Genomic DNA, 18,316 nt, shown 5'->3' with positions numbered 1-18,316 from the left:
CAGACTACTTTCAAGTTTTTCTATCATTCTTTCAAGCTCTTATGTCCTCGTATGCATGCCACACCACGGGGCACGCTCCGATTGAGACGACTGAATGTCTCCCGGGGAATCTTCTCCCAGATCTGGACCAGGGCATCACTGAGCTCCTGGACAGTTTGAGTTCCAACCTAGCCGTGTCAGATGGACCAAAGCTAAATGTCCCAGGGGTGTTGTATTGAATTTTGGTCAAGTAGGCCAATATAGGTTGGGGGGTGGGGAGTGTCGGTCGGCGGCATCAGTTCTCACGCAAACTGCCTGCATACTCTTGTCGGATGAGGCCGGGCAGCAGAAAGAAAGCCAGGAGCAATTGCATCAGCGTAGGGTCTGACAGTGGGTCAGAGAATTTCATCCCCATACCTAATGGCACTCATTGTGCCGTTGCCTTGCCTGTAGAGGCCTGTGCATACCTCAGTGCATGTGCCTCTCCGGACCATCACTGACCTACCAGCAAAGCGCTCATAATCAAGGATGTTGCATTCAGCATAAAGGTCCCCACGACTTCTCGGGAAGCTTTCACATCTGTTATATGTTCTCACGGTAAACCTACTGTCCTCTGTGAAAAGCACAGGGTGCCAGTGGTGGAGGTGCCGATTCTGGTATTCCATGCAAATCGCGAGATACAAGCGGGATTTCAATTCAGGCTTCCACTTAGAAAGCAGAGCTCTGTGATGTTAATGAAAGCTCTTCACTACTAAAGTTCCTGTAACCTGCAAAGCTGATTTCACAGCAACCCTACAGCTACCTCAACAACCCACAGTTTGTTGAATTTAACACACAAAGGTTCTTGAAAACAGATTTTTAAGACAGGAAAGCAGATGTCAGGAGTGGGATTTGAACCCACGCCTCCATTTGGAGACCAGAAGTCCCTTTTGTCTGGAAGGAGCCCATCCTTGAGTCTGGCGCCTTAGACCACTCGGCCATCCTGACGAGTTGACCAACGACCTCTTCAAAGCCATCCTGGATGTTTAATTGTCAGAACCACCTCAGCAGGCTCCTTTCCATGTGGAGGAGTTGCAGCTGTAATCTGAGTTCCTCCTGAAATACTAAGCTTGTCATCCTATCTCCGAGGCCGAGCACTGCCACCCCACGGAGAAAACTCATTGCCGCTGCTTATATCTGTGAGCTCATGCTTTCATTCACTACCCGCAGTTTGTGACCCTAGGGTGAGGGTAGGGATGCAGGTAAAACTAGAGTGTTGCTTCTTTGCTCAGCTCTCTTGAAATTTCGTCCAGAATCATCAAATGAAATTGTGGCAAAGTGGACTTGTGAAGAGACCACAATGTAACTTTGGTTCCTGTTACCATACTTTCATCCTCATTTGCGCAACACGGCATTTGCTGTTCTCTATACACACTTATTTTCTCTCTTGCGGGCAGTTGCACAAAAGTCCCCTCGCCCAACGTGGGGCTCGAACCCACGACCCTGAGATTAAGAGTCTCATGCTCTCCCGACTGAGCTAGCTGGGCTTCTTCGGAAGGAAATCTTTAAGATGGACACAGGTTCTCATTTCTGGGGGAGGTTGACTAGCATTTCAAGAGGAAGCAAAGAAAGCACAGACTACTTTCAAGTTTTTCTATCATTCTTTCAAGCTCTTATGTCCTCGTATGCATGCCACACCACGGGGCACGCTCCGATTGAGACGACTGAATGTCTCCCGGGGAATCTTCTCCCAGATCTGGACCAGGGCATCACTGAGCTCCTGGACAGTTTGAGTTCCAACCTAGCCGTGTCAGATGGACCAAAGCTAAATGTCCCAGGGGTGTTGTATTGAATTTTGGTCAAGTAGGCCAATATAGGTTGGGGGGTGGGGAGTGTCGGTCGGCGGCATCAGTTCTCACGCAAACTGCCTGCATACTCTTGTCGGATGAGGCCGGGCAGCAGAAAGAAAGCCAGGAGCAATTGCATCAGCGTAGGGTCTGACAGTGGGTCAGAGAATTTCATCCCCATACCTAATGGCACTCATTGTGCCGTTGCCTTGCCTGTAGAGGCCTGTGCATACCTCAGTGCATGTGCCTCTCCGGACCATCACTGACCTACCAGCAAAGCGCTCATAATCAAGGATGTTGCATTCAGCATAAAGGGCCCCACGACTTCTCGGGAAGCTTTCACATCTGTTATATGTTCTCACGGTAAACCTACTGTCCTCTGTGAAAAGCACAGGGTGCCAGTGGTGGAGGTGCCGATTCTGGTATTCCATGAAAATCGCGAGATACAAGCGGGATTTCAATTCAGGCTTCCACTTAGAAAGCAGAGCTCTGTGATGTTAATGAAAGCTCTTCACTACTAAAGTTCCTGTAACCTGCAAAGCTGATTTCACAGCAACCCTACAGCTACCTCAAGAACCCACAGTTTGTTGAATTTAACACACAAAGGTTCTTGAAAACAGATTTTTAAGACAGGAAAGCAGATGTCAGGAGTGGGATTTGAACCCACGCCTCCATTTGGAGACCAGAAGTCCCTTTTGTCTGGAAGGAGCCCATCCTTGAGTCTGGCGCCTTAGACCACTCGGCCATCCTGACGAGTTGACCAACGACCTCTTCAAAGCCATCCTGGATGTTTAATTGTCAGAACCACCTCAGCAGGCTCCTTTCCATGTGGAGGAGTTGCAGCTGTAATCTGAGTTCCTCCTGAAATACTAAGCTTGTCATCCTATCTCCGAGGCCGAGCACTGCCACCCCACGGAGAAAACTCATTGCCGCTGCTTATATCTGTGAGCTCATGCTTTCATTCACTACCCGCAGTTTGTGACCCTAGGGTGAGGGTAGGGATGCAGGTAAAACTAGAGTGTTGCTTCTTTGCTCAGCTCTCTTGAAATTTCGTCCAGAATCATCAAATGAAATTGTGGCAAAGTGGACTTGTGAAGAGACCACAATGTAACTTTGGTTCCTGTTACCATACTTTCATCCTCATTTGCGCAACACGGCATTTGCTGTTCTCTATACACACTTATTTTCTCTCTTGCGGGCAGTTGCACAAAAGTCCCCTCGCCCAACGTGGGGCTCGAACCCACGACCCTGAGATTAAGAGTCTCATGCTCTCCCGACTGAGCTAGCTGGGCTTCTTCGGAAGGAAATCTTTAAGATGGACACAGGTTCTCATTTCTGGGGGAGGTTGACTAGCATTTCAAGAGGAAGCAAAGAAAGCACAGACTACTTTCAAGTTTTTCTATCATTCTTTCAAGCTCTTATGTCCTCGTATGCATGCCACACCACGGGGCACGCTCCGATTGAGACGACTGAATGTCTCCCGGGGAATCTTCTCCCAGATCTGGACCAGGGCATCACTGAGCTCCTGGACAGTTTGAGTTCCAACCTAGCCGTGTCAGATGGACCAAAGCTAAATGTCCCAGGGGTGTTGTATTGAATTTTGGTCAAGTAGGCCAATATAGGTTGGGGGGTGGGGAGTGTCGGTCGGCGGCATCAGTTCTCACGCAAACTGCCTGCATACTCTTGTCGGATGAGGCCGGGCAGCAGAAAGAAAGCCAGGAGCAATTGCATCAGCGTAGGGTCTGACAGTGGGTCAGAGAATTTCATCCCCATACCTAATGGCACTCATTGTGCCGTTGCCTTGCCTGTAGAGGCCTGTGCATACCTCAGTGCATGTGCCTCTCCGGACCATCACTGACCTACCAGCAAAGCGCTCATAATCAAGGATGTTGCATTCAGCATAAAGGTCCCCACGACTTCTCGGGAAGCTTTCACATCTGTTATATGTTCTCACGGTAAACCTACTGTCCTCTGTGAAAAGCACAGGGTGCCAGTGGTGGAGGTGCCGATTCTGGTATTCCATGAAAATCGCGAGATACAAGCGGGATTTCAATTCAGGCTTCCACTTAGAAAGCAGAGCTCTGTGATGTTAATGAAAGCTCTTCACTACTAAAGTTCCTGTAACCTGCAAAGCTGATTTCACAGCAACCCTACAGCTACCTCAACAACCCACAGTTTGTTGAATTTAACACACAAAGGTTCTTGAAAACAGATTTTTAAGACAGGAAAGCAGATGTCAGGAGTGGGATTTGAACCCACGCCTCCATTTGGAGACCAGAAGTCCCTTTTGTCTGGAAGGAGACCATCCTTGAGTCTGGCGCCTTAGACCACTCGGCCATCCTGACGAGTTGACCAACGACCTCTTCAAAGCCATCCTGGATGTTTAATTGTCAGAACCACCTCAGCAGGCTCCTTTCCATGTGGAGGAGTTGCAGCTGTAATCTGAGTTCCTCCTGAAATACTAAGCTTGTCATCCTATCTCCGAGGCCGAGCACTGCCACCCCACGGAGAAAACTCATTGCCGCTGCTTATATCTGTGAGCTCATGCTTTCATTCACTACCCGCAGTTTGTGACCCTAGGGTGAGGGTAGGGATGCAGGTAAAACTAGAGTGTTGCTTCTTTGCTCAGCTCTCTTGAAATTTCGTCCAGAATCATCAAATGAAATTGTGGCAAAGTGGACTTGTGAAGAGGCCACAATGTAACTTTGGTTCCTGTTACCATACTTTCATCCTCATTTGCGCAACACGGCATTTGCTGTTTTCTATACACACTTATTTTCTCTCTTGCGGGCAGTTGCACAAAAGTCCCCTCGCCCAACGTGGGGCTCGAACCCACGACCCTGAGATTAAGAGTCTCATGCTCTCCCGACTGAGCTAGCTGGGCTTCTTCGGAAGGAAATCTTTAAGATGGACACAGGTTCTCATTTCTGGGGGAGGTTGACTAGCATTTCAAGAGGAAGCAAAGAAAGCACAGACTACTTTCAAGTTTTTCTATCATTCTTTCAAGCTCTTATGTCCTCGTATGCATGCCACACCACGGGGCACGCTCCGATTGAGACGACTGAATGTCTCCCGGGGAATCTTCTCCCAGATCTGGACCAGGGCATCACTGAGCTCCTGGACAGTTTGAGTTCCAACCTAGCCGTGTCAGATGGACCAAAGCTAAATGTCCCAGGGGTGTTGTATTGAATTTTGGTCAAGTAGGCCAATATAGGTTGGGGGGTGGGGAGTGTCGGTCGGCGGCATCAGTTCTCACGCAAACTGCCTGCATACTCTTGTCGGATGAGGCCGGGCAGCAGAAAGAAAGCCAGGAGCAATTGCATCAGCGTAGGGTCTGACAGTGGGTCAGAGAATTTCATCCCCATACCTAATGGCACTCATTGTGCCGTTGCCTTGCCTGTAGAGGCCTGTGCATACCTCAGTGCATGTGCCTCTCCAGACCATCACTGACTGGACGTGTGACCAAATGGTGAAATGTAGAGTCAAATAAATAAAGCACCTATAGACTGCTCCTCAACCATCTGGCAACCAACAATTGCAAGGAAAAAAATAGTATTATAATAATTGCAAAATTGACTTACAAACTGTTCAGTGATCCCCTGGCAACCACTGTCACTAGGGAAAAATGTGTATTCCCGAGTCAGTTGGCAGAAAAATTCCGTGTGATTGCTTTGTTCGTTAGCATATTTTTGTGAATTGAAGTGACTGACTTACTGACTGGCCAGTGACTAACACTGGCTAGTAACTCTCAATCTTGCCTTTGGCTTCAAGACCGTACTCAAGGGATTCACAAATATTTACACAATGACAGGACCTGAAAGATTGATATAATTATAAAATTACAGAAAAAATACCATCAGATTTCGATCCACCATGTCATACCACCAGGAAAGTATCTGGCTGGCAACAGTGCTTTTGAGCATTTCAACAAGATTTCACATATCAAAAAACACCAGCACCTTAGGACCACTTTAGTCAGTCAGTACTGAAAAAGCAAGCTGCAGCTGTGAATTAATTTTCTCCATCATGAAGTTAAACTATTTGCACATCATATAAAAAAAGATCCCTAATTTCCATGAAAAATTATTCAAAATAGAAAGGTAATAAAAAAAAAAGACATTTCAAAGACTTTTTGCTTATCAAATTTCATTATAATCTATTTTAGTCGTCAAGTGTTTGCCAGAGTTAAATGTCAGAGTTAAAGCCATTACACTAATGAACCCTACAGTTTGAAGACATATATATTTTTTCATTATTAGATCACCCTGGAGGACCTAAAGCATAAAAGGCGGACAAAGATACTAGACAGCAGTGGCAGACCTTAAGCAAAACTGTCACTAAGGCTCTCTGTGGGCTCAATTATCCCTCATTTGAACAGGAGCAGAAGGACCCCAATTAGTGGTCTAACTTGACACTTGTGTTTGTGAGAGGGGCTTCAGGCTGGAAACTCAGTATGAGAAGATTTTTGCTTCTAAGCCAAAAGGATGACTGTGTCAAAAGTCTAAATGTGATGGAGTGAGGACAATGGTTCCCCTGAAGCTTGTTTCACTGAAATCAAAGCAGAGGACACCTTACTTCTCTTCTGCCTTGTCATTGCTCACCACTTTAATTTCCTCTTCCATGGGCAACAGGAAACACACACACATACTGCATGCAAACTACACACACAAACAACCTGCACTGTTATGAGCTTCAGGTTTTATTACTGCCCATGTTTTGTGACTCTCATTTCCTTTGAGAACTCTATGATTTGCTTCTTAGCTAAATTCTTGTAAGCTAACATACAAAGGCACTGACAGCAGCAATACTGTCATAATAACTTCTTTATGGGTTCATTAAAAATGTTATTACTTCCAAATGCCAAGATCGAAAAGCAATGGGCAAATGTGGAAACAACTTATCAAAGCATCAACAGTAAAAATAGATTGTATTTCAACCTAATTGTTACCTGAATCAACAGCATGCAGGCTGCAAGTCAATGATTTACATCCACAGCAGGTTTGTAGTCGATGTCTATATATTTCTGCAGAACACTAGAGACCTCTGCTGGCCAGTAAAGATGTGGTTGGGGAAATTGTGCCAAGTAATGATGTAATTTTCCGGATTTAGAAACAAAGGCAATGAGTAGACTTGGCCTTAGCAAAGTAGGCCACCCCAAACCTGTCCAGAACTGAGCTGAGTATGACGAGGGTAACAGATAATTTCTTAGGAAATGCCAGGTGATATGCTAAATCTTTTGCACAACCATTTCAGTATGTTACAGATGGAAAGACGCAGGTTTAAATTAGATTGACGAAGACTGAGTGACGTTTACCTGCTTCACTACTTTAAAATCCTGCTATTTGTGGTTGCTGATTCACTGTCACGACTTATCACTTCACCATTGTTAATGTGTGTTTACACACATACACATTCAGAAGTGGTGGCAGATTGGTGCAGTGGTTAGCACTATCACCTCACTCCAAAGCGGATCTGGGTTTGAATCTGCTGGCTGATTCCTTTCGGTGTGGAGTTTGCATGTTCTCTCGATTTCTCCAACAATCTAAGAACTTGCTTGTAAATGTCTGTCTGTCCAAAGTGTAACAAATTTTACCATATTATTGTTTTATCAACTTTATTTATTTGTTACCGTTTTTTCTTAACTCTCTTGTATGAGAGCTTCAAATACGTTGTCAAAGGAGCCTTAAATCAGCTAAAATAGCTGTAATAATGATTTACTTTGTGATAAAATACATGATGTTGCTCATAGTGCAAGCAGTAGACTGTGCAGTCTGTTTTAAGCCTAAATATAAGCTAGGTGACGTTTTCTTTTTGCCTCCCTGTAGTTAACACTGTGTTTGGTAAACTTTAATCACAGTAATTTAAGATATTTTTCCACATAAATAAGCTGGTTGCTTTATTTAATTATTATATCAGACAAATTAAAGTGTTGATGTTAAATTTAGTCTTACCCATGCTGGCTTAGCAGAAAAAACCTCCACCTCTGCCTTAGAATAAAATTACTTCAAGTCTTTTTATATAATTTCTCATGGTTAGACCACTTAAAGTGCATCTGAAAATTATTTTATATAAATAAATCAAACTTTTTTGTTGAGAAAACTTCTCAAAATACATAAGAAACATAGAAATCAACCAAAACTACAAAAATAAGCCGGATGCTTCAGTAACCTGAATTATCTCCATCCATCCATCCATTTTCTTCCGCTTATCCGGGGCCGGGTCGCAGGGGCAGCAGCCCAAGCAGAGAAGCCCAGACCTCCCTCTCCCCAGCCACCTCCTCCAGCTTATCCGGGGGAACACCAAGGCGTTCCTAGGCCAGCCGAGAGATATAATCTCTCCAACATGTCCTGGGTCTGCCCCGGGGCCTCCTCCCGGTGGGACATGCCTGGAAAACCTCACCCAGGAGGCATCCTTGTCAGATGCCCGAACCACCTCAGCTGGCTCCTTTCGATGTGGAGGAGCAGCGGCTCTACTCTGAGTCCCTCCCAAATGGCCGAACTTCTCACCCTATCTCTAAGGGAGAGGCCAGCCACCCTTCAGAGGAAGCCCATTTCCGCCGCTTGTATTCGCGATCTCGTTCTTTTGGTCACTACCCACAGCTCGTGACCATAGGTGAGGGTAGGGGCGTAGATCGACCGGTAAATTGAGAGCTTCGCTTTTATACTCAGCTCTCTCTTCATCACTGCGGCTGCTGCACCAATCCGTCTGTCGATCTCCGGCTCCCTTCTCCCATCACTCGTGAACAAGACCCCGAGATACTTAAACTTCTCCACTTGGGGCAGGAACTCGTCCCTGACCCAGAGTGGGCACTCCACCCTTTTCCGGCTGAGGACCATGGCCTCAGATTTGGAGGTGCTGATTCTCATTCCCACCACTTCACACTCGGCTGCGAACCGTTCCAAGGCGAACTGAATTATCTTTACTGATATAATCAGTTTTTGAATAACAATGTCAATCTGTTGTACCATTTTACCAAAAGATCAGTATTTATTCTAATTTTGACTTTTTTTTTCTTTTTTAAAAAGGTCATGTCTCCCTTCTTTGCAATAAGTCAATCAGTTGAAAGAGCAGACATCACACGTTCAAATGTATTCACCTACATTTGAAAGTAAAGTAATTTAGGGCGAGTTTATGCATCACTGTTTGTGTTCTTTCTATTTCCCATGCACAGTCTTGTGTTTTACTATAAAGGCCAGGCAGTGTGCGCTATGCTGGGTTCACTACACTGGTGTATGAAGCACTGATTCATGCCGCTCCACATGAAAACCCAAATTAATACCCGACCGCAATGCTGACTGAATGGTCTCTCATCCATTTACAACCAGATGTTCAGCTGCAGAGTCCGATGAAGAGACGGACATCTGTCTGATGACTCTTGTCTCTATTACAACACTCTGATTAATACTCTCATTACAGACCCATGCATCTGAGCTGCTGCTCAATTTTCTGCCTCTAATTAGGAGGCTCATTTAGTCTTGTTCCACCTCTCATACAGGGTTCTTTCTCTATAAGGACCACCGAAGGACCATAAGTGACCAACACACATTCATACGCCTCTCAGCCACTTATCTTATACCCTGTGTGGGTTAATGTAATGAACCTTTATACTGCAGCTCATCAGTATGCTAAAAGGAAACCAAGGTTTGTCCCTGGATCAAGCGGAGTCAGTGCTCTCCACCCACACTCAAGAACATTACATTAGTATTGACTGCCCTCTGCTCCACCCAGGATTTATAGTACAAAATAATGTGAAGGGACTTCAGTTCAAACTCTTCTTAACCTTACAATGTTTTAATAAAAACTCAAGGCATGTATTCACTAATGTGGGATATATTATGTGATTTATGTGAAAGTGTGACTTTACCTGTAATTGTCACAACTAAAATAAAATGAAAAAGAATATAAAGGAAATAGCCTTACTTTAAATATTTGTTAGTTTGGTAAAAAAAAAATGGTATTACAACTTGTCTGATGGGGATTTAAATGAACATGTTTATGTAGTCTTTGCATCTCTACAAGACTGAGAGTCCACTGCTTTCAAAAAGTTGTGTTTTTGTTGTAATTATTTTACTGACTGTCCTAAATCTTGCCTCTATAATATACAACATGTTGAATAACAATTAAAAAGACTAAAACTCTGAAAATAATAATAATAATAATAATAATAATAATAATAATAATAATAAATTAACTACAAAACACCATGGAAACTAAATGAAGCTAGACTGACTTAAAAACTAAGAGTCAAAATGATATAAATATAAAAACTAAATAGATAATACGAAACTAAAATATTAGAACTAATATTACGGAACTACAATTCCCAGAATGCCTCGGAGAGCCAAGGGCATGAGTTGTGTGACTGCCACCGGACGGCTGTCGATGGAAAGTGCAGGAAAACGTGCTCAGTGACAGTCGTACAAGCATGCACGCAGCTCAGCGCCGACCAGCTTCAGTAGCAGACATGTAAAAAGATGGATTAGAAAATAATGTGCCTCGCCTATCATCACCATCATCACCACTACCATGTTCCCGGGAGTTTTCTATGCACTGCTGGCGGGTTTCCTCGGGGCCGTGGCGTCGTCCTCGGCCAAACTGTCGCTGGGAGCCGACTACCTGAAGGGTGTCTGTGAAACCGGACTCCGGACATGGGGAGAACAGCGGAAATTCAGACAGGCGGACGAAACTACCGCCTGTGACCGGGTGAGGCATTGCCGCAGTTAAACTCGCTTTAATTATTAACACAGTGAGGGTGAATAATAATGCTGCGAGCGGGGTGATTTCTCACGAAGGAAGTTAGGGAGGTTATCCCCGCCCGCCTCTCCTCACCGCCTCCCTCAGCATCAGCACCATCTGCGGCATCACACTGGGGGAGCCCGCGCAGGCAGCGGCGCGCTCGTGGCGTACCCGCGCCCCCGAAGCACACCACTACAGTGACTTGTATTAAGGCGTTGTTTTATTCTATAAGCGTATAAATTATCTCTGCGTGTAGATAATAAGCTGAACGGCTGGTATCTGATGGTGAGGATGTCAAGTTTTTCTGTGAATGACCTTCAAGCTGCGTACATACGTCACACAGTGATGTCAGAAACATCTGCAGGCGGCTGTCTGAAGCCTTAAACTGTAGAAACGTGGAAAACAGCGACCCTGATACGTGATTTAAGGCACAAATGAATTGACAGAATTGCAAATTAGGATTGCAGGTGGATGCAAAGCGTATGTAAAGGCTGTTACTGTGCACCACGAGATTTGCTGCCTCACATCAGACTACAGGACGTGGAAACATAGAGAAAAAGAAACAGGAACAATGCACTGTGAAGCTTTGGAAAGTGAATGTTAGAACTAAGTGACTACCTTTGGCCACTGGCCCCTCTATGAGCATGATACTGCTGGAGGTTTCTTCCTGTTAAAAGGGAGTTTTTCTTTCCCACTGTCGCCAAGAGCTGGGGTCTCTCTCATTGCTGGGGTTTTCTCTGTATTATTGTAGTGTCTTCACCTTACAGTCTAAAGCTCCTTGAGATGACTCTTGTTGTGATTTGGCGCTGTATAATTAAAACTGAAGTGAATACCTTTTAACTAAGCTACATATCTTTTGGAGATGTTGGCGTATTTCTTTTGTGGTTCGCAGGGTCACATTCATTACGTTAGATCATCTAGCATTAGAGCTAGTACCATCATAATCCATTAGCATCAGTTTAATGATAAGACTGAAGTCAGTGTTGCTTTCGACTCTTTTTGGGAAATGGCTTATACTCAAAATAAGTAGAAGGTGTAGAGAAAGTCTGTATCCACAGCTCTTCAAAAGAAAGCGGAGTTCATTTTTTTAGGATATTATGTGTATTATTCCCATGATTTTTTTCTTTTTACTGTAAGAGGAAAATACAGTACAGTAATATTCACTCAAGTTTAAAGCAGGCCAAAATGGCCCGGGGGTCCAAGCAGTCTCCTGATGGGAAAATGGGCAAACAGTATAGCTGAATAGACTTAGCAGTTCCAATTTTGCAAAACACAAACCATTCACAAAGATTTCACAGTTGTAGAAAAGTTTATCACTCTTTTGTAAAAGTCTGCAAAAGGTCAACTGAATCAAACCATCTGCAGGTTCACATATTGTGTGGCGGTCTGTAACACACAGTGAGTCAGTCAAGATTTTGTGCATTAATGCAAACAAAAAATTAAGAGCTCTCAGAGAGCGCAACGTCCCCCGAAGGGCATGGGCTATACAAGAACTTTGATGTTTTATGACGTTTTAATTCCAACATGATGACATCAACCGGCATCACATTGTTGTATTGGAAAAAGTGTGTCATGCAGCTCTCTCCATCGCCTTTCATATAATATATTACTCGATGTGGTTGCTTGAAATTAAATTTGAAAATGATATCTTGAAAACTGTGGACACTAGACCACTAACAAACAGAGAAACACTCAAACTGTACAGTGTAATAAGTTTCTTCTCTTGTCTTTCAGCTTCATATCCCTCTGAGGCTGCTGTGTGGCGGCCTGCTTTTCACCTGCAACGCTGTGATGTGGACCTTCCTTGCCAAAGCACTCAGGTATTCCTCGTCCTCCACCCGAACCACTGTGACCACCACTGCCTCCAACTTCATATCTTCCGTAAGTGACGATCTGTCTCTTATAGCTCTTACTTCATGTCCTCTGAGTGAAATCCTTTACATCAGACAGTAGAGGGTGAAAATAATTTCACGTTGACCTTAACGTCCTTCCTTCTTACATAACCTGATTTATTTTAGAAAATAGGCTAGACTGTATTCAGAAATAACTTGTCACTGTGATTTATGGCTCTTCATTGTTAAGCTCAGCAGGGATATTGGCCATTAGGGCACCTTTATTGGCAATTTGTTTCTAAAAACAGGCATGATGTTTTTTTCTTTGCAGGCTTTCCTGGGCCAGCTGATCTTTGGGGAAGCCCAGATAACATTGTGGTGGGTTGGGATCTCTCTGACCTTCTCTGGTTTGTTGGTACTGCAGAGGGTTTCGCCGCAGGATGGACAACAGAACACGGTTGCCAAAAAAGATGAATAATGTGACCTGTCTCTACTAGCTGGCTGTGGCTTGTGGTCTGTTTTGGCAGACATCTTCTCTGACTTCATTTGAGCCAAAGAGCAGTAAAATCTGAAACAGCAGTTGAATTTAAAGTGTTTTCTTCTTTAATCTGGGCACACCTGGAAAATTCATTCTAAGTTATTATTCCACTTGTTAAAGAGCAAGTGGAAATAGTTGTTTTTTTTCCAGTCATATAACAAAATTCAGTTTCACCTGTTTAGCCTAAAGTGAAAATATTAATCAACATACTTAAAAAAGGATTGCTTTATTGAAATCAATATCTGTTTTACAGGTTGCTGTTTGTAGCCCTGCAGGATGTAAAACCCTGCTGGTTCAGCTGTGGTGCAGCCTTGTTTAGCCCTTTCCTAAAATCAGAGGAGATTTTGGCTTTCAGACAGTCCAACCAGAGCACATCCAAAGTCTGGCTAGTAGAGACAAAATAATGGATGGCTAAGTCTGAAATCATCAATGTCCACATGCTTTACAAACAAGCAAACATTATACTAGCTTTACGTTACTTTTTGGAAAGTCAACAAAAGCACAACAGCTTCTGAGCTAATGGAAAAGATAAAAAGGAAGATAAATAAAAAGGTTGTTTGTTTTGGGAAATGCATCTGTTTGATTTCTTTTTGAGAGTTACATGAAAAGATTGATACCACTAACATGTCTTTAGAGACATACTTTATGAAGCCTCATCTGGCATAATTTAGCCTGACTGGAAATCAAAGGGTAGCTGGCCTGGCTCAGTGTCGAGATAAACAAATCTCCTTTTAAACACATTTTATTTAAATAATTAATGCATTATGTCATGTTTGTGTAATATATTCATAAACAGAACTGCAAAAATGACATTTATTGTCTTTGTAGGTCAGTATGTGTGAAACTACTTTCTAACTAAGCGTAGTGACTTCCTTCCTGTTAAAGGGAGTCATTAAAACCAAGGTGTTGATTTTACTCTTTAGTTTTTGACACAGAACACAAGCTGGGAGTTACTAGATTATTAGGGGAAAAGTGATTGGAGACCACAAATGACCAAAATTATTGTAACTGTGTGCTATAAACCTGCGATCTTGTTGCCTTTGAAACAGTTGCTTCAAAGACGGAACTGAGTCTGTGATCATTTGCAGTTGCTGTCTTCAGGCAATAAGAGCAACTCTGCTGTCAGTTTGTGATTGAATGGGTCCAAATTGGCAACTACATGCGATCTGCTGTGGTAATCCAATGATTAAATAAATCATTGGTGAAAAATTGCAAATCTGTTGCCATCTGCATATACAGAAAAATCACATTAACTACTTGCACTCAGAGTCCAACCAGAATCTCGTAGATTTGAAAGAGAAGTTCCTCCACAATTAGTAATGTAGTTACCATAGGACAGCAGTATAACTGTAAAATGACGTAGGTGCTTATCAACTTTGCTTTTCTAAGGAATATAAGACATATTAGACAGAGCATCCTTCGTCCTCCACCATTAACTGTATAGACATGAGAGTAATCAATCTTTTCATCTGGCTGTCTGCAGGAAAGAAATAGATACATTACTGTAAATGGAAATCTTTATAGGAAAACTCAAATAATACAGAAGGATAATTTGAGAATTTCTGCACATATTTGATTTCCGTGTGCCATCATTAGCAATGGACAAATAACATCTTCTGCTCTGTGCATTAGGTATTGTATTCCAAAAAGCTCTCTTAATTCTCCCATTTCCTTAAGTTACTAAGACACTCACCACAACATCCAGCACCAACATTGCATTTTATGCATGCTCAAGGCAATGTTTTATAAGTGAAGTCCTTAGCTAATGAAGTGTGCTTATATTTTCACAAGTAATAATGCTTCTGATGTAGCACTCAAAGGCTTATCCCCCCGAGAGGAATTCTCTCTCTGCCTGAATTTATTTATTTTTATCTGCCTTTCTTGACAGCTTGAACCTTAACCTCGAGATATGAGCATGACATATATTTTGATTCAGAGGCAGCTGATTTTCGATTTCATAATAGATGTGTGCATATTACCAAGAGGGCCTGAACTCAGATAAATCACACCAAAGCATCCTCCTGCATCTACAATCCACTCAGAATCAGAGTGACGTCCCCTCTGTGAACCGCTTCATTAAACTTGTGACTTAAGTGTCCCCTGCTATCTCTCCAGTGCCAGGCCTTGCGATTGCCAGTTTAGCTTCTTTGACCTGAATTTAAATTCTCATATTAGTCTGTCGCACATCTTGAATAATAATTCATTATTTCTTTGGGCTTCATAGACATCTCTGTTCGCTAACAGCTTCCATCAACATCTCTGGATGAGTCGGTGAGAGTGCAATAACGTATTTTCTCATACACTGTGACGTGTGTTACGGAGGGAGCTGTGAACATTAATAAATGAAGAGAGAAAATGTCAATATATGCTACCAGAGGGACGTTCTCTTAGTATAATCAGCTACAGGGATTTGCCTGAACAAGACATCAAAGGCTGCTTTAATGAACAGATCACATTTTGCTGTTGTTTGGATACATATCATAATATAAATGCATAATGGTAGCTATGGTACCTGTCTGTAGTATCTCACAGCAGTAACGCACAAATATATCAAATGTCCTTCCAAGTGCTGCTGTGAAGGTTTTGTACCATGTGATTTGCATCCCGGTTAATGTGACTGCAGTAAAAATGTGACTATAATATTATCTTCTCATATTCAAGGCACGGGATGTACATGAAACATCATCAGGTGTTTATGCCTCAATGTTTTGCTTTAATTTAAAAGTAACAGTAAGATATTTTAACAGGAGCCTGATGAGACCATTATACCACTCTATAAAAGAGCTTTAAGTGGTCAGCAAGACTAGAAGAGCACCTATATGCTAAGTTAAGCTAATCAGCAACTGTTAGTTAGCTTAGCTCACCAAAAATATTTTAAATGGACTGTAAATACCAATACATTTGAAATTACAAGCTAAGCTGTTGGTTAGCCTAAGACTAAAAAGACTAAAAAGAAGATTGCTAGTAAATAACAATTCGATTTATATCCTATGCTAAGCTAATCAAGTAGCTAACCTAGTTAGTTAGCTTAGCATGATTTAAAAATTGTTACATAAATCCATATGCCAAACCATTTACAACCTAAGTTAAACTAACCAGTTTGCAGCTGGCATAAAGACTACAAACGGTTGCAAGCTAATTTAGATAACATCAATTCTTAAAAATGTCAAACTCATTCATTGTCTGACTAGTATCAGTGTTCAGAGACTTTGCTTCTAGACCCCGTATCATAATGACTTTACATTTTTACACCTGGAGAGTCTAAATGTTAACAAAGTAATATGTCAGTGAGCTTTAGAGGGGTCTTTTAGACAGAGCCTCCTCCCATTTGCAATCTTAATGCTAGGCCTATCTATGGGGTTCTTGGCTGTGGTAATGATCTCATCTGGCTCACAGCAAGAAATTAAATGCTGATGTATTTCTTTAATCTGCCTTTAATATCTGCCTGGCTTTTCTCCAGTTAACGGCATGATATGGGAAACCATGTTCCTGTGAAGCCACTCTCACTGTAAGATAAGCATCCAGAGATTCTGCAGTAGCAAAAATTATAGCTTTGTGAGAGCAGCATGGTATTGAAGTGGCATGCATTTCTATCCGTGGGTGTCCAAAGTGATTAGAAAATCACTATAGTAGGGCTTTGACCTGACAAGCTGCATGTCACAATGACAAGTTAATATGCTGCACTGCAAGAAAACTAAAATGGTCTTAAACAGTCTTTAACTTGGTAGCTCCGTAATGCAACTATATGATGCAGCTGTTGAACCCAAATGATAATAGAATAGGTCATTTTCTGGTGATTTCACTACAGGCAAGATGCTGCATTCTGCATGCTCTATCCAGGCAGCTCTTTGATTTAAAACAGAATATTTCAAATAGTGACAAAACATGACTCTTCTACTGTGTGCTGGAAATTGTAGAGTTCATGTTTGAAAACAGGATAAGGGGAGCTCACTGAAGACCTGAAGGAAAACAGACTGATTTTGTGTCTGTTGTACTCCGGCTCCTGCTATAAGCAGCTCAGTCATTGCTTTAATCTGAAAGCTGCTACACCAAAATATTTCTTCTCATGTTCATCTTTTTAATATGCATTGAGACAGTTTGATTAGATTGCTCTGATATGAATCATTATTAAAATGCATTACAGATTATGTGGAACAAACATTTGTAAAAGTGTAAATATATTGTTAATATAGAAAAATGTGTAAAGTAAGACCTCCATTGAGAGAAGGACCACCCAACCTATTAAACATCTCATCTAACAAACGGGTTGTTGACTCATTACTGTGTTGTAGTAAGATGCTCTTAGTAAATCTGAAGCTCTGCTGTTTCCGGTTAATTCAGATTGAATGGGAGTGTGCGTTTTCACGAAGAGAGGAGGAAATTCAACCACAGCAGTGTCCGATAAAGAGCAGCATTACTGTTGATAATGGGGCTGGAGAAAGTGCTGTCCTCGAGCTAGTTTACATCTAATTACACAATGAGATATGTGCTCTATTAGACTGACCTCCTTTCTTTAAGTAGTCTTGTTCCAGTAAAAATGGAAAACAGCCCTTCATGAAATCTGCAAAAGTACACTCAAAACTTAAAGGCAGCAACCATTCAGATTGTGATTCAACGGTATTTTCTCATCCTTTGAAGGTTTTGAAATGATGAAAATCTGTAATTCTACACAGATTGCACAAACTGAGGTCTCCTTCCTGTCAAAAGGGAGTTCTTCTTTCACTTTTGCAAAGTGCTGCTAATGAAGAACTGTCTGATTGTTGGGAGTTTCTTTCTAATATGTTGGAGTCTTTACCTTATTATACATTATAAGTCAGCGGTCCCCAACCTTTTTCTGCGCCACGGACCGTTTTATGTCCGACAATATTTTCGCGGACCGGCCTTTAAGGTGTCGCGGATAAATACAACAAAATAAAACCATTACCGGTACCAACAAAAAGAAAATTTACTCATAACACACGGGAAAAGACTCAGAGAAACAGATTTAACGATAAAAACTGACAAAACCCCTGAAAAACATAAGTTTCACAGCCGAGCCTCAACTATAGCGGCCCGGTACCAAACAACTCACGGAACCGACCGCTGTTATAAGTGCCTTGAGCTGACAACTGTTTTAAGTTGGCGCTATATAACAATAGGGGAATTTGAATGTTTCTATTCAAATTTATATGAATACCTTTTAATTGAAAAGACAGTTTATAGTTTAGTGAGTTAATTCTTAATGTATATTTTTATGACACCATTAGATATAAATTATATAAAATATCTGACCATGATGAAAGGATAATTAAAGCTGGACCATGAAAATGTACACATAACTGATAAGTGCCAGGACTTCTTTTCAAACCAAATATCCAATACTTTGTCACCACTTTTTCCTCCATCGTTTTTCACACTAACCCTTC

General features: G+C 42.2%; 1 protein-coding gene and 6 non-coding genes across 7 annotated transcripts; 1 reads left to right on the top strand and 6 right to left on the bottom strand.

Moving 5' to 3' along the window:
• Window positions 1-855: 855 nt before the first annotated feature.
• trnal-caa (transfer RNA leucine (anticodon CAA)) lies at window positions 856-966 on the bottom strand. Its single transcript has 2 exons — window positions 929-966; window positions 856-901 (listed from the first exon to the last, which is right to left on the bottom strand). It is a non-coding gene; the product is annotated as a tRNA-Leu (tRNA).
• A 466-nt stretch (window positions 967-1,432) lies between these two features.
• On the bottom strand, window positions 1,433-1,505 carry trnak-cuu (transfer RNA lysine (anticodon CUU)). The gene has a single exon. It is a non-coding gene; the product is annotated as a tRNA-Lys (tRNA).
• Window positions 1,506-2,447: 942 nt separating this feature from the next.
• On the bottom strand, window positions 2,448-2,558 carry trnal-caa (transfer RNA leucine (anticodon CAA)). Its single transcript has 2 exons — window positions 2,521-2,558; window positions 2,448-2,493 (listed from the first exon to the last, which is right to left on the bottom strand). It is a non-coding gene; the product is annotated as a tRNA-Leu (tRNA).
• Window positions 2,559-3,024: 466 nt separating this feature from the next.
• On the bottom strand, window positions 3,025-3,097 carry trnak-cuu (transfer RNA lysine (anticodon CUU)). The gene has a single exon. It is a non-coding gene; the product is annotated as a tRNA-Lys (tRNA).
• Window positions 3,098-4,039: 942 nt separating this feature from the next.
• Window positions 4,040-4,150, bottom strand: trnal-caa (transfer RNA leucine (anticodon CAA)). Its single transcript has 2 exons — window positions 4,113-4,150; window positions 4,040-4,085 (listed from the first exon to the last, which is right to left on the bottom strand). It is a non-coding gene; the product is annotated as a tRNA-Leu (tRNA).
• Window positions 4,151-4,616: 466 nt separating this feature from the next.
• Window positions 4,617-4,689, bottom strand: trnak-cuu (transfer RNA lysine (anticodon CUU)). Its single transcript has one exon. It is a non-coding gene; the product is annotated as a tRNA-Lys (tRNA).
• Window positions 4,690-10,204: 5,515 nt separating this feature from the next.
• Window positions 10,205-17,249, top strand: LOC135932884 (transmembrane protein 42). The gene is made up of 3 exons (XM_065470598.1): window positions 10,205-10,508; window positions 12,276-12,422; window positions 12,705-17,249. The coding sequence occupies exons 1-3, from the start codon at window positions 10,332-10,334 to the stop codon at window positions 12,849-12,851; spliced, it is 471 nt and encodes a 156-aa protein (XP_065326670.1). The 5' UTR covers window positions 10,205-10,331; the 3' UTR covers window positions 12,852-17,249.
• The last annotated feature ends 1,067 nt before the right edge of the window (window positions 17,250-18,316 follow it).

The sequence above is a fragment of the Pelmatolapia mariae genome, linkage group LG22, assembly GCF_036321145.2.
Source record: "Pelmatolapia mariae isolate MD_Pm_ZW linkage group LG22, Pm_UMD_F_2, whole genome shotgun sequence".
Lineage (NCBI taxonomy): Eukaryota > Metazoa > Chordata > Actinopteri > Cichliformes > Cichlidae > Pelmatolapia > Pelmatolapia mariae.
This window is presented reverse-complemented; position numbering and strand designations above follow the sequence as displayed.

Bases quoted from the DNA above. Each gene is read 5' to 3' on its own strand.
- LOC135932884 (XM_065470598.1), top strand. From the start codon at position 10,332: ATGTTCCCGGGAGTTTTCTATGCACTGCTGGCGGGTTTCCTCGGGGCC. The intron at 10,509-12,275 runs GTGAGGCATTGC...CTTGTCTTTCAG, and splicing joins AAACTACCGCCTGTGACCGG to CTTCATATCCCTCTGAGGCT. The intron at 12,423-12,704 runs GTAAGTGACGAT...TTTTCTTTGCAG, and splicing joins CCTCCAACTTCATATCTTCC to GCTTTCCTGGGCCAGCTGAT.